Source organism: Mastigoproctus giganteus, chromosome 2, assembly GCF_048544385.1.
Source record: "Mastigoproctus giganteus isolate SK-2022 chromosome 2, ASM4854438v1, whole genome shotgun sequence".
NCBI classification, from domain to species: Eukaryota; Metazoa; Arthropoda; class Arachnida; order Uropygi; family Thelyphonidae; genus Mastigoproctus; species Mastigoproctus giganteus.
Window position 1 is genome coordinate 164,260,461 of NC_143576.1, and position 16,545 is coordinate 164,277,005.

Genomic DNA, 16,545 nt, shown 5'->3' on the forward strand with positions numbered 1-16,545 from the left:
TTATTATTAAATAGTATTGTTTTTAATTACAGAGAAATAAATTGTGTTTAGTATTAAGTGTATGGTAGTTTATATAAGCATTAATACAAATAATATGTAGGTATATAAATACTTATATTATTTTTTTCTCTCTTATATTTCTTTTGTTTATTGAATCTATCTTTTTATCAAGTTATTGAGAATTTAAAAAATTAGGAGTAGATTTATGAACTCATCACTGATATAAAGTGTTCATTGTTTAGCGGCTCAGGGGTTTCCCCATCTCCGCTATCACTGATGTAGCGAGTAATGCTCATTATAATGATTTCGACTGTATATTGAAGCTGTCACTGCACCATTTCTTGCATATTGCAAAAATATATCCTTTATACATCATCCCACCCAATGTTATTGAAAAAGGTGTGGGTTTTAAGTAGCTGAAGTTCATTGAAGTATTGCTTATAAAACTTTTTAGGAACTATCTTTCCTGACAGGAAGTTGCTTTGAACTGAACATTGCTCAGCAGTGCTGTTTTAATTTAGTTTTGGTTTATTATTGTTCATGTGTGTTTGAGTGATTGATTTTAGCTTACCATGTTGATAATTTCAATGTATCTTTATTAATGGCCTCAAAGAGATGAACTGAATCAGCTAGTGATAATAATTCAGAGCAGGTGAAAAAGCTCTTTTGAAACTAAATTGGATGTCTGAAAAGACTGGATTTGGGCCAGCACTAGATTCACAGTACATTTAGTGACTTTCAGCAATTTGAAGATCAACAGTATTGCAAGCAGTTATTGTAATAACAGCTTATAAACAGCATGTAAATATCCTAGTATGCATATAAGGTTCCATAATTTTAAAGTAAGCTTCCTTGCATTTTATTGAACAAGTACTGTATTTGTGTTTTATCTAGTGATGTGCATAATCAAGAATGAAATTCAATTATGATCAGTAATTTAAATAATCAATTATATGCGAATTAGGTTATCAGGAAATCAGCAAGAAGTGGGAAAACATGGCAGTGGAGGGATTCGATCCAGTGTTATCAAAACTAAAGTCCTGTTACTGTCAAGCAGTAACAGGACTTTAGGTTTGTTATTATTGAGCATAACAGTACAGGTGGGCCTCGATTAACGCAATTAATTTGTCCCGCGAGCGCATCGCGCAAAACGGAAACGTGTTAATCGAATATCATAACCAATAGGAAAAATTATAATTGGTTCTTGACCTTCTGTAATGTCCATAAAGAATTTTAAAAATACCTTTTTAAATAACTTTTTAACTGTATATAATGTAAAAGATAATGAAAATAATTATGGAATTAAATGTTTATTGCATAAAACAGCGGTTCTTAAACTGTGCGCCGCGGAATATTTTAAATTTTCGGGGGAAACACAGTGATACTCGACATCTGTCGGACACTGCGCAAACTACTAGCTCGAGGTAGTTCACAGTTTCAGCATTTCTTATTAAGTTGTTTGGACCTAACTACTAAACGAAACTGTTAGGTATTTCTTTTGGTCTGGGTGTGCCTTGAAAAAATTACTGAGACATTAAAGGCGCCATGAACTGAGAAACTTTGGGAACCTCTGACATAAAATACACAATGACGAAATTACTGTTGCGGAAATATTTGAACAGTGTTGACTTTTTCTTTTCATCAATCAATTTCCGATAGCCGACAACAATCTTCTCTAGGCCCTGGCGAAATAAATATCGCAGAGAACATCAAACCTTTTGTTTGAGGTTCTATGCGATACGAAAGATTTCATCTAATTCTTTTACCGTTATCTCCTTCGCGGTAACATTTTCATCTGGCTCATTTAAAAATTTGAATTTTTAAATGCAAGTCTGCATTGACTTTATTAGCAGGAGACAAACACGTCTGCTTCCGATGGTTGATGGAACACACCGAGGCGGGCAGCAGGTAAACGTTTGTTTATTGACCGTACGACTCGTGGTAAGCTTAACGCGCAATTCAAATCTTTTTCAACTATCGCATAAAAAAAAAAAAGATCGTGTAAAGTGAAAAGTGGTATAATTTTTCAAGTAGCGTTAACTGAATATCGCGTTAATCGAACTCGCGTTATGCGAGCCCTAGCTGTATATGATTTGTGTATACTGCCCGACCTAGTTCCATTCAGTCATTTTATATATATTTATAGTTCCTGGCAGTAGATCCATCCAGTTATATTGTTGTTGATTTTATAATCAACCAAGCTGCATACTATGAATTGTGTCCATCACTACTTTTATTGCATAATTTATGTATTTAAAGTTTAGATTTAAAGCTTCAAGTGTTTAAAGCTGTAACATTTAATACTGTTATACTGAGAAATGGTGCCTTAAAATCTGCTAGAAATACTGGTCGTGCCAATCATAAATTTTTTTGTATTATATTATATTCTATGGCTAAATCTTTCCTGCTTAATGCAGATTCACTTAAACTCTCTGTTTTTATGGTCCCAGTTAGAAGCACTAAGCAGGGGATACCTCCTTAGCTTTTTATGACAGAAAAAAAAACTTGGTTTCACTGATATTGGAAATGCAGAATCCAAAATCTTAATATAGTGATTATAATGTGCCCAGAAAGGACCGTTGCAGTAGGAGGTAGAGAAGGAATTATCCTTTTCGTTAAGAAGCACATATATTTTAAAAGAGCACAAATAGTATTGTTTTAAAATCTATGTGCTAGTATAATGTTGAGTCAGTCTACTAACTGACTCAGCACTGGGAAAACAAAGATGAGAAGTCTGTTCTAGGCCAAATGACTGTGAAGAGTTTAATGAACAAAGTACAGACAAATAGAGTGGGCCAGCATATCAGAATTATTATTCTGGGGATTTTAACTTTCCAGATATCATATGAAATTTGTGGATGACTGTTTTTGACATCAGTATGCAGTATTCTTGATCTGGTTATCAGCAGTAGTTAATCACGTATTAAGAATCTTCAAGAAAAGGAACTTTTTGTGGCAGCAATCTAAGGTAATATGCGAGATTTACTTGGTTATGATTATTGAGGGAATAGATTTTGTTTTTGCAAAGGTGACTATAATGGGCTCAGACATATTTTAATATCTTTTCAGGGGGAAAAATAATGTTAAAAAATGTAAGTGGGTTGTGTTGAAAGAGGTAATCATGGTGCCCACTAAGCATTTTATACTAACTAAGAAATATTTTTCATGCCTTAGACCAAATTGGATTGTCAGTTAAACTGATGACCTTAGTGGCAGAGAAGAAAAAGAAAAATGTATGGGGTGATTATAAATTGTCAGGAGATACAGTGTCTTATAATAAGTGCAAACTAGTGCAGTTAATCAAGTTACTTGGTATAAAATGCTTAATGGCCACCATGATCTTCTATTTCAGGACCCATTTAGTATTTACATATTTTAACAGGCTAAGGCAGATTATGAAGTCTTTGGCATGCCTTCTCATAAATGACATGACTGTTGATAAATCTTTACAGATCGTTGATAAACTGAATAATTCTTTGCGCCTACTTTTACACACATAAAGAACTTTTTAGAGATGGGGTTAGCAGAAGTCTTTTCTGATTCTGATGGAGAGCTAAATGACTCTGTAATAACTAAAAATAAGGTGGAAGAGAAATGGCTGCAGCCAAAAATAACAAATCACCTGTGCTGAAGAAGTCTATCCAATTATATTCAAAGGAACTGCAAAAGGGGATAGCTAATCCTTCAGCCAAAAGAGCATCCTTGGATTCAGAAGTTCTTACAGATAGGAGACATGAAAAAGTATCTCCTCTTCACAAAAGTTGTTCAAAGGGTGCAGTAGATAACGACAGACCTGTAAGGTCGCCCTCTGTTCCAGAGAAAATAATGGAATCAGTAGTTAAGGAAATAATGCAATATCATCTTGATAGAAGTTGTTGTTATTTGGTTTTTAGGAGCATTAGCAACTAAGGCCATATTGCTCCGGGGATATGCGGTGGTCATTCCCTGACCTTTCCGCATCCTCCGTATTTGGTGGTCACAGGCTCGAACCCCGGTCTAATCAAGAAGCGTGTGCTACGCACTACTGCTCCTGTCCACCTGGCTATGGAGGCGCCCTTGATAGAAGTGAAACTGTTAAAACAAATCAAAGTGTAGATTTTTAAAAAGAGATCAAGTCTGACCAGTCTGATTAGCTGCTATGAGTTAGCCACAGTGGAACTGAGTGCAGAAAATAATTTGGTATCATATACTTAGATTTCATTTAAGTCTTTGATATTATATCACAAGTATGATTTCTATATAAATAGAAGCAATATGGCATTAGGGACAAGTTACTACTATTGATTGATAAAGAGATGATTACTGCTCTTCATGGGCTAATGTGATGAGTGGGATAACACGGGGGTGGTGTTGGGCCTCCTTACTGTTTTTAATATTTATTAATGATATTAATGTAGGTATTTTAAGTTTGATATCTAAGTTTTCTGCTGATACAAAGGTAGGCGTAATGGTTAGTGACAATAATCAGTATATGCTATTTCAAGAGGACCTGTAGATAAACTAAGCAGATGGGCTGAAAAATAGCAGTTGAAGTTTCACGCTGATAAATGTAAGATACTGCATTTAGGTAGCAGTAATCCCAGAATAACATACCATTTCGGCTTTAGCAAACTGAAAATTTTGGAGTATATAAAAGGTCTTTGAGTAATTGTACAGATCAACATGAAGTTCTCTGAGCAGTGCAACAGGCTTCTTGAGCAACTCATGATTCTTTCAGTGATATATACAGGAATTTTTTGTGTAGGGACAAAGATGATTATCCAGTTGTATAAGGCAATTAGGCTGTCTGCATACAGGTTTGGAAACCTCATTTTAGGAAGTATATAAATCTGTTGAAAATGTGCAGAGAAGAGCAACAAGATTAGTCAGGGTCACAAAAAGATATCCTTTCCAAGAAACACTGGAATTCTGTAAGTTGCATTCTCTGGAAACTAGGCATCTATGTAATGACCCATTACCCATCAGCCTCATTTTTTTGCATTGTCCATATTTATTATATTTCTTGCCATATTAGTTTTAAACTTAGAGATGCATATCATATAGGACTGCCTATGTGGTTGTCCCTGAGACTTAGCTCAGGGGTTGGACACACCCCTGATCTAAGTCTTAGGGACTATACAGTTTCAGGGCCTTCAGGATCAGGTGCTTAACTTGGTCTTGATGCTGGAAAGTGGTCGGAAAATAAATAGGAATGTTGTCTTAGTGAGTTTCCTGTAAGTCAATGTGTAGAAAGAGGTGCCTTCTCTTGTGATGGGTATGTCAAGGAAGAATAAGGTGTATTTTTTCAGTTCCTGAGTAAAAGAAATGTTAATGTGGGATAGGAACTGATCCAAGTTATTCCTTCTATGGCTCCAAGTTAAGGTCATGTGATTGATCAATGCAGCCCATAGCTTAGGCCTGTATGTGAAGATGGAAATGGTTTTCTTGAGGTCTGCCTTGAAAACCTCTACAAGCAAGGCAGAAAGGGGGTTCTCCATGTTGAGTCTCTTGGTTTGGAGGGAAAACTTGAAATTGGAAAGTAGATCTGGCTAGCTTTGAGGTCAGTCAGACCCAAGATGTCTCTTTTGGAAAAGGGTGTAATAATGCTTGTGCATATGTGTCACGGTAGGAGCTGAGGGGGGGGATGTTAATAAACATGGACTCCATGTAAGTGCTCTCCAAAACATCCTTGTGATTTGGAGGTGGGGTTGTCTATATAGAAGGTTGCAGGAATCCTTAAGAGATAGGGGACTGGGGGGGAATGGCAGTGAGAGGATGGGAATGAGCTGTTTGGTGGTACTTTCCACTAATGATAGAGTCGATAGAGCTCAGCTTTGTATGCTTGGAACTCGTGCAGTGTTCTAGCTTTCATACCATCCTTTATAATTTGTTCAGTTCTAAAAATCCCTCAAAGTTCTAGAGGTGGATTGATTATACTAATGTTTTCTGCGAAATAACATTTCAAAAATGTTCTTAAAAGTACAGTTAGTATATATGATAAAATGTGTATCGCAAACTTGCATAACTAAAAAGGGCACCTCTGTATCCAGGTGAGCAGGAGCAGCAGTGCGTAGCACACGTTTTTCTTGATTAGAACAGGGTTCGAGCCCATGACCACCAAATACGGAGGATGTGGAATGGTCAGGAGGGAATGACCACCGCATATCCCGGAGCAATATGGCCTTAGTTGCTAATGCTCCTAAAGAAAAATAACAAATAACTAAAAGGCTATCTGTATTGGCAGGGTGATGGCTGGATGGTTGCAAGCTGGGGTAGCCAGACTCTTACCTATAATAAGAATAGTAATTTAAAGAATGAGCCAAAAGCATCAGTAGACAAGTCTTGAAGGTAAGTTCAAGATCAGTCAAGAGTTACAACATCCAAAATGATTATTATCTGGCTCTTGTAAAGAGAGATGGCAGGCATCTCTATTGAAATGAGCAGCAGATTGGAAAACAAGGTGATGGGAATTTCAAGGACTGCTAGGAGTCATCACGGAATAAGTAAATACATGTGCTGTGTTAAGGTAACTAAGGATCTGATAAGTTAGGGTAACTTATCAGATCGTTTCCTACCATACCAGATGCTTGGACAAATCCAGGACATCAATACCAACCTTCAGAAATTTGCTGTCAACCGACGATGTAGATGTGGGATACTTGGCCTCACACACCCCCATAGACTGCAAACTGTCAGCTGCATCTGCAAATTACCAAACTGTTTAACTAAAACTGGGATTGGTGACCTCTGGAGATGTGGCTCCACTATCTTTTGACAAAGCGTTACATCCAGTTGCAACCGTCTGTTGAAGCGAAACTGCCCCGGTACTCCCAGTAAGGATTACTCAACGTTGGTGCAGACAGTGTGCACAAGGAAAAGCCTCCTTTCTTCACATCCAAAGACAGCATACCATTTATCCTTGTGAATTATCAAATGAACATAACGGAGAAATGAGCCTGGCACTGCTCTTGATACTCTCTCCAATGAACTGTGAGGTACTATTGTCCTTTATTTATTTATTTTTTTTATTATTTATTTTTTTTACAAAAACCCCAATAGTACATGTAAATCATATATGTATCAATTGTCATTTGGTTATTTAAGTTGAATGTTCTAAATCTCATGGTAAGATTTAGTAATTTTTGTAATATAATTTAATTTGTAATGTAATTTGTTTAATGCCAGTTCTCATCACCTTAATGTCTTATGTAAATCCCCTATATCATTTAATGTCATCTTGTTTTGTTCTTTAATGTCTTATGTTATTTAATGTTATTTAATACCTCTTATCTGTAAACCCCTGGCATGGCACCTCTGTAACCAGGTGGGTAGGAGCAGCACACACTTCTTTGATTAGACCGGGGTTCGAGCCTATGATCCATCAAATACGGAGGATGCGGAAAGGTCAGGGAATGACCACTGCATATCCCCGGAGCAATATGGCCTTAGTTGCTAATGCTCCTAAAAACCAAATAACAACAACAAACCCCTGGCCTGTTGGCTGTGAAGGGAAAGTGCAACACTATTTAACCATTTATCCAGTTGCAATAAAAGGTTGTTACAGTAAAGTTTTTTCTTTCTCTCTCTCAAGAATAAGAACAGGTGCATGTATACTTGCATGTATGTACACCAGTGCTAGTATGTACAGCACATATGTACACCAGTGCTGGTCAAAACATCAATGACAGATATTGTTGGGATATCAGAGACGTGGTGTCACACAGATATAAGGAATGCAGAATTGGAATTTGTTATATTCATTACAGTTATTAGGGCTATAGGACACTCCTACTTGCATATTTGTTTTCCCTGTGCTTATGTCATACTAAAGTGATTCACCATTGTACTGTCCACCCATATAAACTAGATGCACTTCCTTAGCTTTTATGTGCTTTTTAACTAAGGGCATAATCTCCCACCCTCCTGGCCTGTCTGTCCTTTCTGTACATATTATACTCCACATATTCCAATTATACATATCCTATGGCTGAATGGTATCATGTTTCGGATATCTAATTACATCAAATGTCATGGCTTACCCAGATTCATCAAATTAATTACTGTGTTCCTTGCATTGGTGTATACATAAGTATATACATGCACCTGTGTTTGCTTTTAGTAACCTTAACACAATTCATGTATTTTCTTGTCTCATGATGACAACCAGCAGGCCTTATAATCTTCGACACCTCGCATTTTTTTGGACACTGAACAGAGAAGTTGATAACATGTAAAAAAAAATTGTATTTAATTCATTACATTATTAATTGAAATAATTACTGTTTGTATAAATGTTTCTTTGCAATCAGGCTTCTAGAACAACTCATGGAGTTCTGTCAATGCGATGCAGAAATTTTGCTAGGAGATAAAGTAGACGAATATCTAATTTTATAATGCAGTGGCTAGGCCCCATCTTGAATATTGCATACAAGTATTTTTTTTTTCTTTCTTTTTGGAAAAAAAAAAAAAAAAAAAAAAGAGTACAATGCATGCTTTGAAGATTGAGGTAATAGAAGATACTTATTGACATTAGACTTGAATTTCTATAGATTGTAATTTTCGAAAAATACATGTGAAGAAAGTTGGACAGTAAATAAATCTTGACTGCATCACACGTTCGGACTTGTTTGGTAGAAAAAGTGCCTATGGAAGTATTATAGAAAAATTATATGCAACAGAAACTGAACATCTGTTTGACAGAGAGCAGAGAGATTTTGTAAGGTATGGGTCATTAATAAATAAGCTGGCTGTCCTCTTTTGAATGGAGTCTAGAAACCTGAGAGAGGGTTTGGATTTACCACCCTAGATGTTGGAATAATAACAGTCCATGGTAGGATAGATTTGTGATTTATACAGTGTGAAAATGGTTTAAAAGAAAAGTAACACCAAGAGCAAAAGACAAAACCAATTTTTTTTTGGATACTGAGAAAGCAGTATTTGTGATGTGCGTATGCAAAGAGAGAGAGATTAAAAGTCAGGTTCTAATAGAGATATGTAATCTTTTCTAGAGATCAGAGTTCCATTGAAGATAAGCAAAGGAGTAAGAGACTCCTTTTTTTTTGCAAGATGTGACAGGACTGAGTTTTAGGAGGATTGAAATTAACTAAGTTATCTTTGCCTCATTAGAGGATTACACAAAGATCAGCATCTGAAGAATTGGTGATGGATATTTGATAAGTTGAAGCTCCTTGTGCAGTTTAAGGTTTCTCAAACTAGAAGGAAGAATGCAAATTGCTGTAATGTGCAAAACTATGGATAGGATTTCCATTCAGTAAAAGAAAGTCATTAGTATACAAAGGGAAAAGAGTAGGAGAAAAAACTAAACCTTAGGGAAGAACATCAACAATAGTGGAAAAGTTAGAAGACACAGAGCCATCTACCATCACCCACAAGGGGCTAGAGAGATAACTGGATGCCCAGTTGCAAAAAGAAAAAAATAAATAAATAACAGTCAGTAATCCATAAAATGAAAGCTGTTCAGAAGTCCTTTATGTGGCTATCATTGATCAGATGGATTTCTCCATTATTTCCAAAGATCTAGAGGTAAATGCAATGGGATGGTAATAGTATGGGATTTTTTGTCATCCTTTTTAGGAACTGGCTGGATGTGAGAAAATAACCAAGCCAAAGGAAAAACACTAGTGGAATAAGAAAGTGTAAAAAAAGGCAACAAAGAGCAGGAGCAACGGCTTAAGATTACATGTCCTCTATTAATTGGGTAGATATCTCACAGCGAATGAATACAATTGAATTATGATATACCTTTAAAACATTAACCACAGAAGCCTTGAATGCTTATATACCATTAAAAAAATACTCCACAAGGAGGATTCCAAGTTGGATGAATAATGAAGTTGCTAGATTACTTGAGCAGAAAAAGATGGCATGGAAAAGTTACAGAGCAATAAAAGGTACTGAAGCCAATAACAGATACAAATTGATCTGTAATAGTTCCACAGAAAAGGTTATGCTGGCACAGAGAGCAAAGAAGGGAGGGGGATAAGGAATCCTTCACATATATAAATGCAAAGAAGAGAAGGACAAACCAGATCGGACACTTATGTAATGGACATGGGATAGTATTAAATACTCCAGCTGAAGTTGCAGATGAACTCAACAGTTACTTTGCATCAATATTTACAGAAGAAAAACCCTTTACTTCAATGAGAAATTATGGGAGTGAAGTTGAAAAAAATGTAATTAATGATGTTGAAATTTCACATGTGTATTTAATGAAAAAACTTTCAAGCCTACAGGCCGGTAAAGTTCCTGGGGTCGATAGCATATGCCCTATAATTTTAAGGGAGGAGGCAAGTGAGTGCATTGAACCATTGAGGCTCTTTATGAGAGCACCACTGAACTTGGGAGTGATTCCGTTGAATTGGAAATGTGCCATTGTATGTCCAATACATAATGGCAATTCTAAGAGTGAAGTGGGAAATTACCAGCCAGTTAGTCTAACTTCAGTAGTAGGGAAAATCGTGGAGACAATGATCAAGGGTGGAATTCAGGATCACTTAGATAGAAATGGAATTCTGATGGATACTCAGCATGGTTTTGTAAAGGGAAAATCATGTTTAACTATTGTTTGTTTTGGTTTTTAGGAGCATTAGCAACTAAGGCCATATTGCTCCGGTATATGTGGTGGTCATTCCCTGACCTTTCCGCATCCTCCGTATTTGGTGGTGACAGGCTCGAACCCCGGTCTAATTAAGAAGCGTGTGCTACACACTGCTGCTCCTTCCCACCTGGCTACGGAGGCGCCTCATGTTTAACTAATCTGGTTAGCTATTTTGACAGGGTCACTCAAGAGCTGGACTTAGAAAATAATTTCGGCATTGTTGATTTGGATTTCAGCAAAGCATTTGACTCAGTTCCACATGAGCGGTTACTTTATAAACTGGAACAGGTTGGAATCACAGGGAAAATCCTTGGATGGATAGCTGGATGGCTTCAGGGCAGGAGGCAGAAGATTGTGATAGATGGTTATTCCTCAGATTGGGTTGACATAAGAAGTGGGGTTCACCAAGGATCAGTGTTAGCACACTGTTGTTTTTGATTTTCATAAATGATATCGATGAAAGGATACAGGGCATGATGTCTAAATTTGCAGATGATGTAAATATTGGTAGAGTAGTTAATGATCACCACCAAGCAGAGCTTCTTTAGAGTGACCTAGATAGACTTCAGGAATGGTCAGAAAAATGGCAGCTATGCTTTATTCCAGCAAAGTGTAAGGTATTGCACCTGGGGAACAGTAACTCCAAAATAATTATACACTTGGCGGACTTGAACTAAAGCCGATAGTGGAGGAAACGGACTTGGGTATTACGATACAGTCAGACATGAAGTTCTTTGAGCATCGTAGACTGGTTGCAAGGAAGGCCCATTGTGTCCTATCAATGATTTATCGAACAATTGCGAGTAGAGATAAGGACATAATAATCCCATTATATAAAGCTATTGTTAGACCACACTTGGAATACTGTGTTCAGATATGGAGACCACACCTAAAGAAAGACATTGTGCTTTTTGAAAGGGTCCAAAGACTGGTAACTCGCTTGGTGAGATCGGCAAAAGGGTTTCCATATGAGGAAGACTTCGAATGTGTGGTTTGCAGAGCTTGGAAACTAGGTGCCTTAGAGGAGACTTGATTGAGGTGTTTAAGGCTTTGAGAGGCATAAGCAAAATGAACGAGGAGGCGAAATTTTCACGGTTCTAAACAAGGGGAATATTTTCGATTTGGGGGGGGGGGTGTTTAGACTGGATTGCAGGAAGTTTTATTTTAGCTAGCGAGTTATAAATTACTGGAATAAGTTACCTACATGGGCGGTAGAGGCTGACAGTTTGGGGAAATTCAAAGCTCAGCTGGAGGGAAATGCATGGGTTGTGTATTTCTTTTTCTATTATTATTTTATTTTATTTATTTTTGTTATTTTATTTTATTATGTTTTATTATTATTTTTGCATAAGCCATAGGCTTCCTTGCACTATGTGGCCATTGCTAATGCTAATAATAATCCCTGATGAGGTCATTAAGCTCATTCTCTATGATCTTATGTGGTTTAGAAGGATTTAGATTTGGACAAAATGGCAGATTTCTTGACGTAGATGGCTGCTATACTTTTTCATTATATCAATTTGATGTTCATCAGTATCTTCATCTGAGTGTGTTCAGAAAAACAGTCAGGTGGTTCAGGGATAGGTAGTACTTCACTGTGAGGCATGAGACAAATTGCAAATGGTATATTTGATTACATCACTCTTCACTTTTTCTTCATTGTCATCCCTTTTCTAATAGGAGGCACCATACAGAAGTAACAATCTGTGATGTGATTTGTTGGCTCCTTCCATATCATGGGCACTGTGAAAGGCATAAAGCATCCTTTTTGATTGATCCATACATTGAATTTTGATGAACAGGTAGTGCAGCATATGTGTGAAGATCAGTACTTGTCCTGGTTGCCTACTTTATACCCAAAGTACAGGAAGTAGGTCTTTTTATGGCATGAGTTAAAGGATGCTTCCTTGAAGCGAACGTGACTTCTCCACAAACGTAACTTACAGAAGTCATCTGGTCTATTCACACAGTTATGAGGCATATTAATCTTATGCAACACAAATACTGCACAAAACGTTGGACTCTCACAGAGAACAGCCATTAACTGAGAACAAATCACCCAGTACTTAGCCATATTCAAGGATTATTGCAATAGGATTGAACACATTTGAGGTGACAACAACTATCACATGATGCAGAGTGAGGTGACAGTTGCTGATCATGTAGTAAGGTTTTGGTTTTGGTAAATATTGACATCAGAAGATTTATAACAGTAATCCAATCAAATAAAGAAAGAATAGAAATCTCACAAATCATACCATTTTGCATTCTTCTTCTTATGCCAAACAACATGAGTCTGAGAATGCCCGAGGGAAAGGCTCAATTTGAAAAGTGACACCAACCAGGTTATGGTCTGAGGTATCTGGAGGACCATTCACCTCAACTGTGTACTTTGAAGAGTTGTTCGTATAAAATTGGTCAAGAGTGCTGGATGTGTGGTTAGGATTATCTGGTATCCCGATAACTAAGTGAACAATCTATGTGACGTTATTAGTCATTTCAAAATCCTCAGCATCCCACCCAGCTCTGTCTGTGTGACTAGAAAACTGAAACCAGCTGTGTACTTTGAGAGTTGTTCATGAAAAATTAGTCAAGAGTGTTGGTTGTGTGGTTAGGATTATCTGGTATCCCAATAACTAAGTGAACAATCTATGTGATATCATTAGTCATTTATAAATCCTCAGCATCCCACCCAGCTCTGTATGTGTGACTAGAAAACTGAAACCAGCTGGAGTGAAAGATAAAATCACAACTCCAGGAAAGTCGGACTGGAGAAATTCAAGTCTAGATATACTATTGCATGTCTTTTAAAGGATGTGGATCTGGATGTGGATAAATAGCATTACTGATTTTAAAGTAAGAAAGAAAAAAGTGTTTTTTTACTGTTCAGTGTTAATGTAGTATTTTATGTATGTTGTATTCATATTTTACATTACAGTAAAATATTTTCTAGATGTTATTTTATTTATAGATATGATTAAGCCATTGGTGTTTTTAATATTTTTGTTAAAACCAGATCTACTGTCAGAATCTTTGTTTGCTGGCTAAATTGTTCCTAGATCATAAGACTCTTTATTTTGATGTGGAGCCTTTTGTGTTTTACATCTTATGTGAAGTTGATAAACATGGATCTCATCTTGTTGGATATTTCTCTAAAGAAAAAGAGTCACCTGATGGAAACAATGTTGCCTGCATTCTTACCCTTCCACCCTATCAAAGGAAAGGTTATGGAAAATTTCTCATTGCCTTCAGTAAGTAATTTATTAGATATCTCGTCTTTATGGTTTTCCATTAACTTTTGATTTTCAGTTATACACAGCATTATTGATTTGTATATGTTATATATACTGAATTTCCAGCTTATTAGATGCTATTAAATGTAATAGCAAGTAGACATCTACTTTACCCACAGAACAGCCTCTTGTCTTCGGGGCATGGACTGCACAAGTTGACAGAAGCATTTCTTCCACAGAAATGCTGGACCGTACAGACTCTGTTGCATCTTACAGTTGCTTAGAATTGGACTCCAGCAGAATCCATCAACAGCTCATTCCATCTCATCCCACAAATAATGCTCAATCTGGTTGAGGTCTAGTGACAGCATATCATTGAAGTATGATAATATTATCCTTGTGTTCCTGGAACTATTCCCAAATGATCTCTACCTTTTGACATGGCTCATTATCCTGCTGGAAGTAATCATTATTAGACAGACATTGATCCACTAGTATTAGGGGGACCCATCATTTGCTGCAAAAAAATAAAAAATTACATGCACTGTCTCACTTCTAGTATCCATTTGCAGTGTTGACACCTGGTACAATGATGTTTCATTGATTCATGCTGCTGTGACCACATCCTGGCCCTGTCTTTCAGCATGGAACAGCTATAACTTGCTCCATGCAGAAGTGTCCTCATGAGGTGTGGTAGCATATATGCATATCTATTGTTTTTACCATGCACATTTGCATGGTAAAAACAATATGACTTTACTCAAATAAAATTTTATATTTGGATCTCATAAAAAAAAGATTTGTTGAGCCTTTCTAAATTTTATTAAAATTGGATCAACAGAAATCTGTCAATTATTATCTCTCTCGTTCTCTCCTGATGTATGGCTTGAACCCTAGTGTTTGGATTTTCAGGAAATTTTATTTTTGGGCTTTTAGAAATATTTGTGGAGCTATTCCAAATTTCATTGAAATCAGACCAGTAGAAATCGGACAATTATTATTTCTTTGTTCATTCATCCATCCATATGTAAAAACTCGACTCCCGGTGGACAGATTTTTGGGAAATTTCATATTTGGCTCTTCTAGAGCTTTTTTTTTTTTTTTTTATATCATATGCTTATTGTTATGTACTGGTTGGAGGAATGAAAAATTCATTACTTTTTTTTTTTTTTTTTTTTAAATAAATGATGAATTATTACTATTTTCTCATTTGTCTGAAACGTAATGTTCTGCATACATTAACTAACTTGTTTTTTTTTTTTTTTTATCACTCATCTGAACCACACAGTAAACAACAATATTACAAAAGCACTTGCTGCTACACTTTAACCATGATAATGACATGCATGAGACTGATGAAAGCAAAACTGTTTTTTTTTTTTTTCACTTTTGGATATATGAGACCTGTTAGCTTCTAATTTCATAAATAAATAAATAAATTTTCTGTTTATTAACCTGGAACCATTAAGTCAGGGGAGTGTGTAGCCAGTTGTTTACAGGGATAACATCACAGCACGCCAAACATGGGAAACTGTACGTACATGCAGATATATGTGTGTCAGACATATCATCCATACGTAAAAGGTCCCCACAGAGATAATGAAAAAGATGATTAATTATGGATAGACAAAGCTCTGGTGAAATGACTTACTGTTAAGAGGAGCTTTATGTGAGTAGATACATCATTTTGGAATATGATTATCATGAATGTACAATAAATGTACATTATTGTATTCATACAGTTATCATGCATTAACCGTAATGAATATAAACCAAAGCCTCAAATGCTTAAAATTGGTCATCTATGATGAACCACACAAGAGGGACCAAAGTCCCAGGAAGTGAATGCAGAAATGCATACATTTTTTAAATTGTATGCATTGAAATATAATTACACAATCTTCACTACTAATACATTTCGTAATAATTTAGTTTTCTATCCTCAAATTATCATTTAGTTGTAACCTTAAACATTCCATCACTCATTATGTACAGGCTGTTTGAAAAGGATGCACAAAAAATTCTGGGTTGCATTTTAGAGTTAAAAATAAGGGGGGGGGGAAGAGGAAGAATCCCATCAGGGATTCTTCCTCTTGCTCAGATTACGAACCTGAGGAGCATAAATTCAAATTGAGGAAAGACAGTTGTAGAATAGATGTGTGGAAATTTGCCTTTAGCCAGCATGTGGTTTATTGCTGGAACAAACTGCCATCTATCATTGTAGAAGTTGACAACTTAAACCTTGATAAATTCAAGGCAGAACTAGACAAACATTTGGAGTGAATGGATGGGTGAAATGGGTAAGGAGGTTTTTTTTTTTTTTTTTTTTTTTTTTGGCTGATGCTATATAAGATTGCTTTCTTGCATCATATGCCTCTGCTAATGCTAATTCTCCACATGTGATTGGCACATTCTTTAGCAACAATAGTTATTCCCTTTTCATTTGCTGAAAGCATTCACATTGACTTCCCTTGTTGACGATTCTGTCAATGGCTCATGCCCTGTCATGCCGAACATCTTTATTTTGTAAGTCAGATATTGTTTACCGACAATGCGAGATTTGCTTGGGATGGAATCTTTAACTTGTAGAACTTGATCAAGTGACTGGAAGAAAACGGGCATGGTGTAATGGTAAGGGCTCATGAAGAGCAAATCTCTGTTGATGTTTGCCATGATGATTAATGTGGCATGATTAACTGATCAAATGGTGAT

At 36.3% G+C, this 16,545-nt stretch overlaps 1 protein-coding gene across 3 annotated transcripts in view; it reads left to right on the top strand.

Moving 5' to 3' along the window:
• Window positions 1-16,545, top strand: part of mof (males absent on the first) — a 220,151-nt gene that overhangs the window by 150,006 nt on the left and 53,600 nt on the right. For all 3 annotated transcript variants that reach the window (XM_090368765.1, XM_090368764.1, XM_090368766.1), the window contains exon 7: window positions 13,617-13,851. In XM_090368765.1, the coding sequence (XP_090224891.1) occupies window positions 13,617-13,851 (235 nt within the window). The remainder of the gene's footprint in view (window positions 1-13,616; window positions 13,852-16,545) is intronic.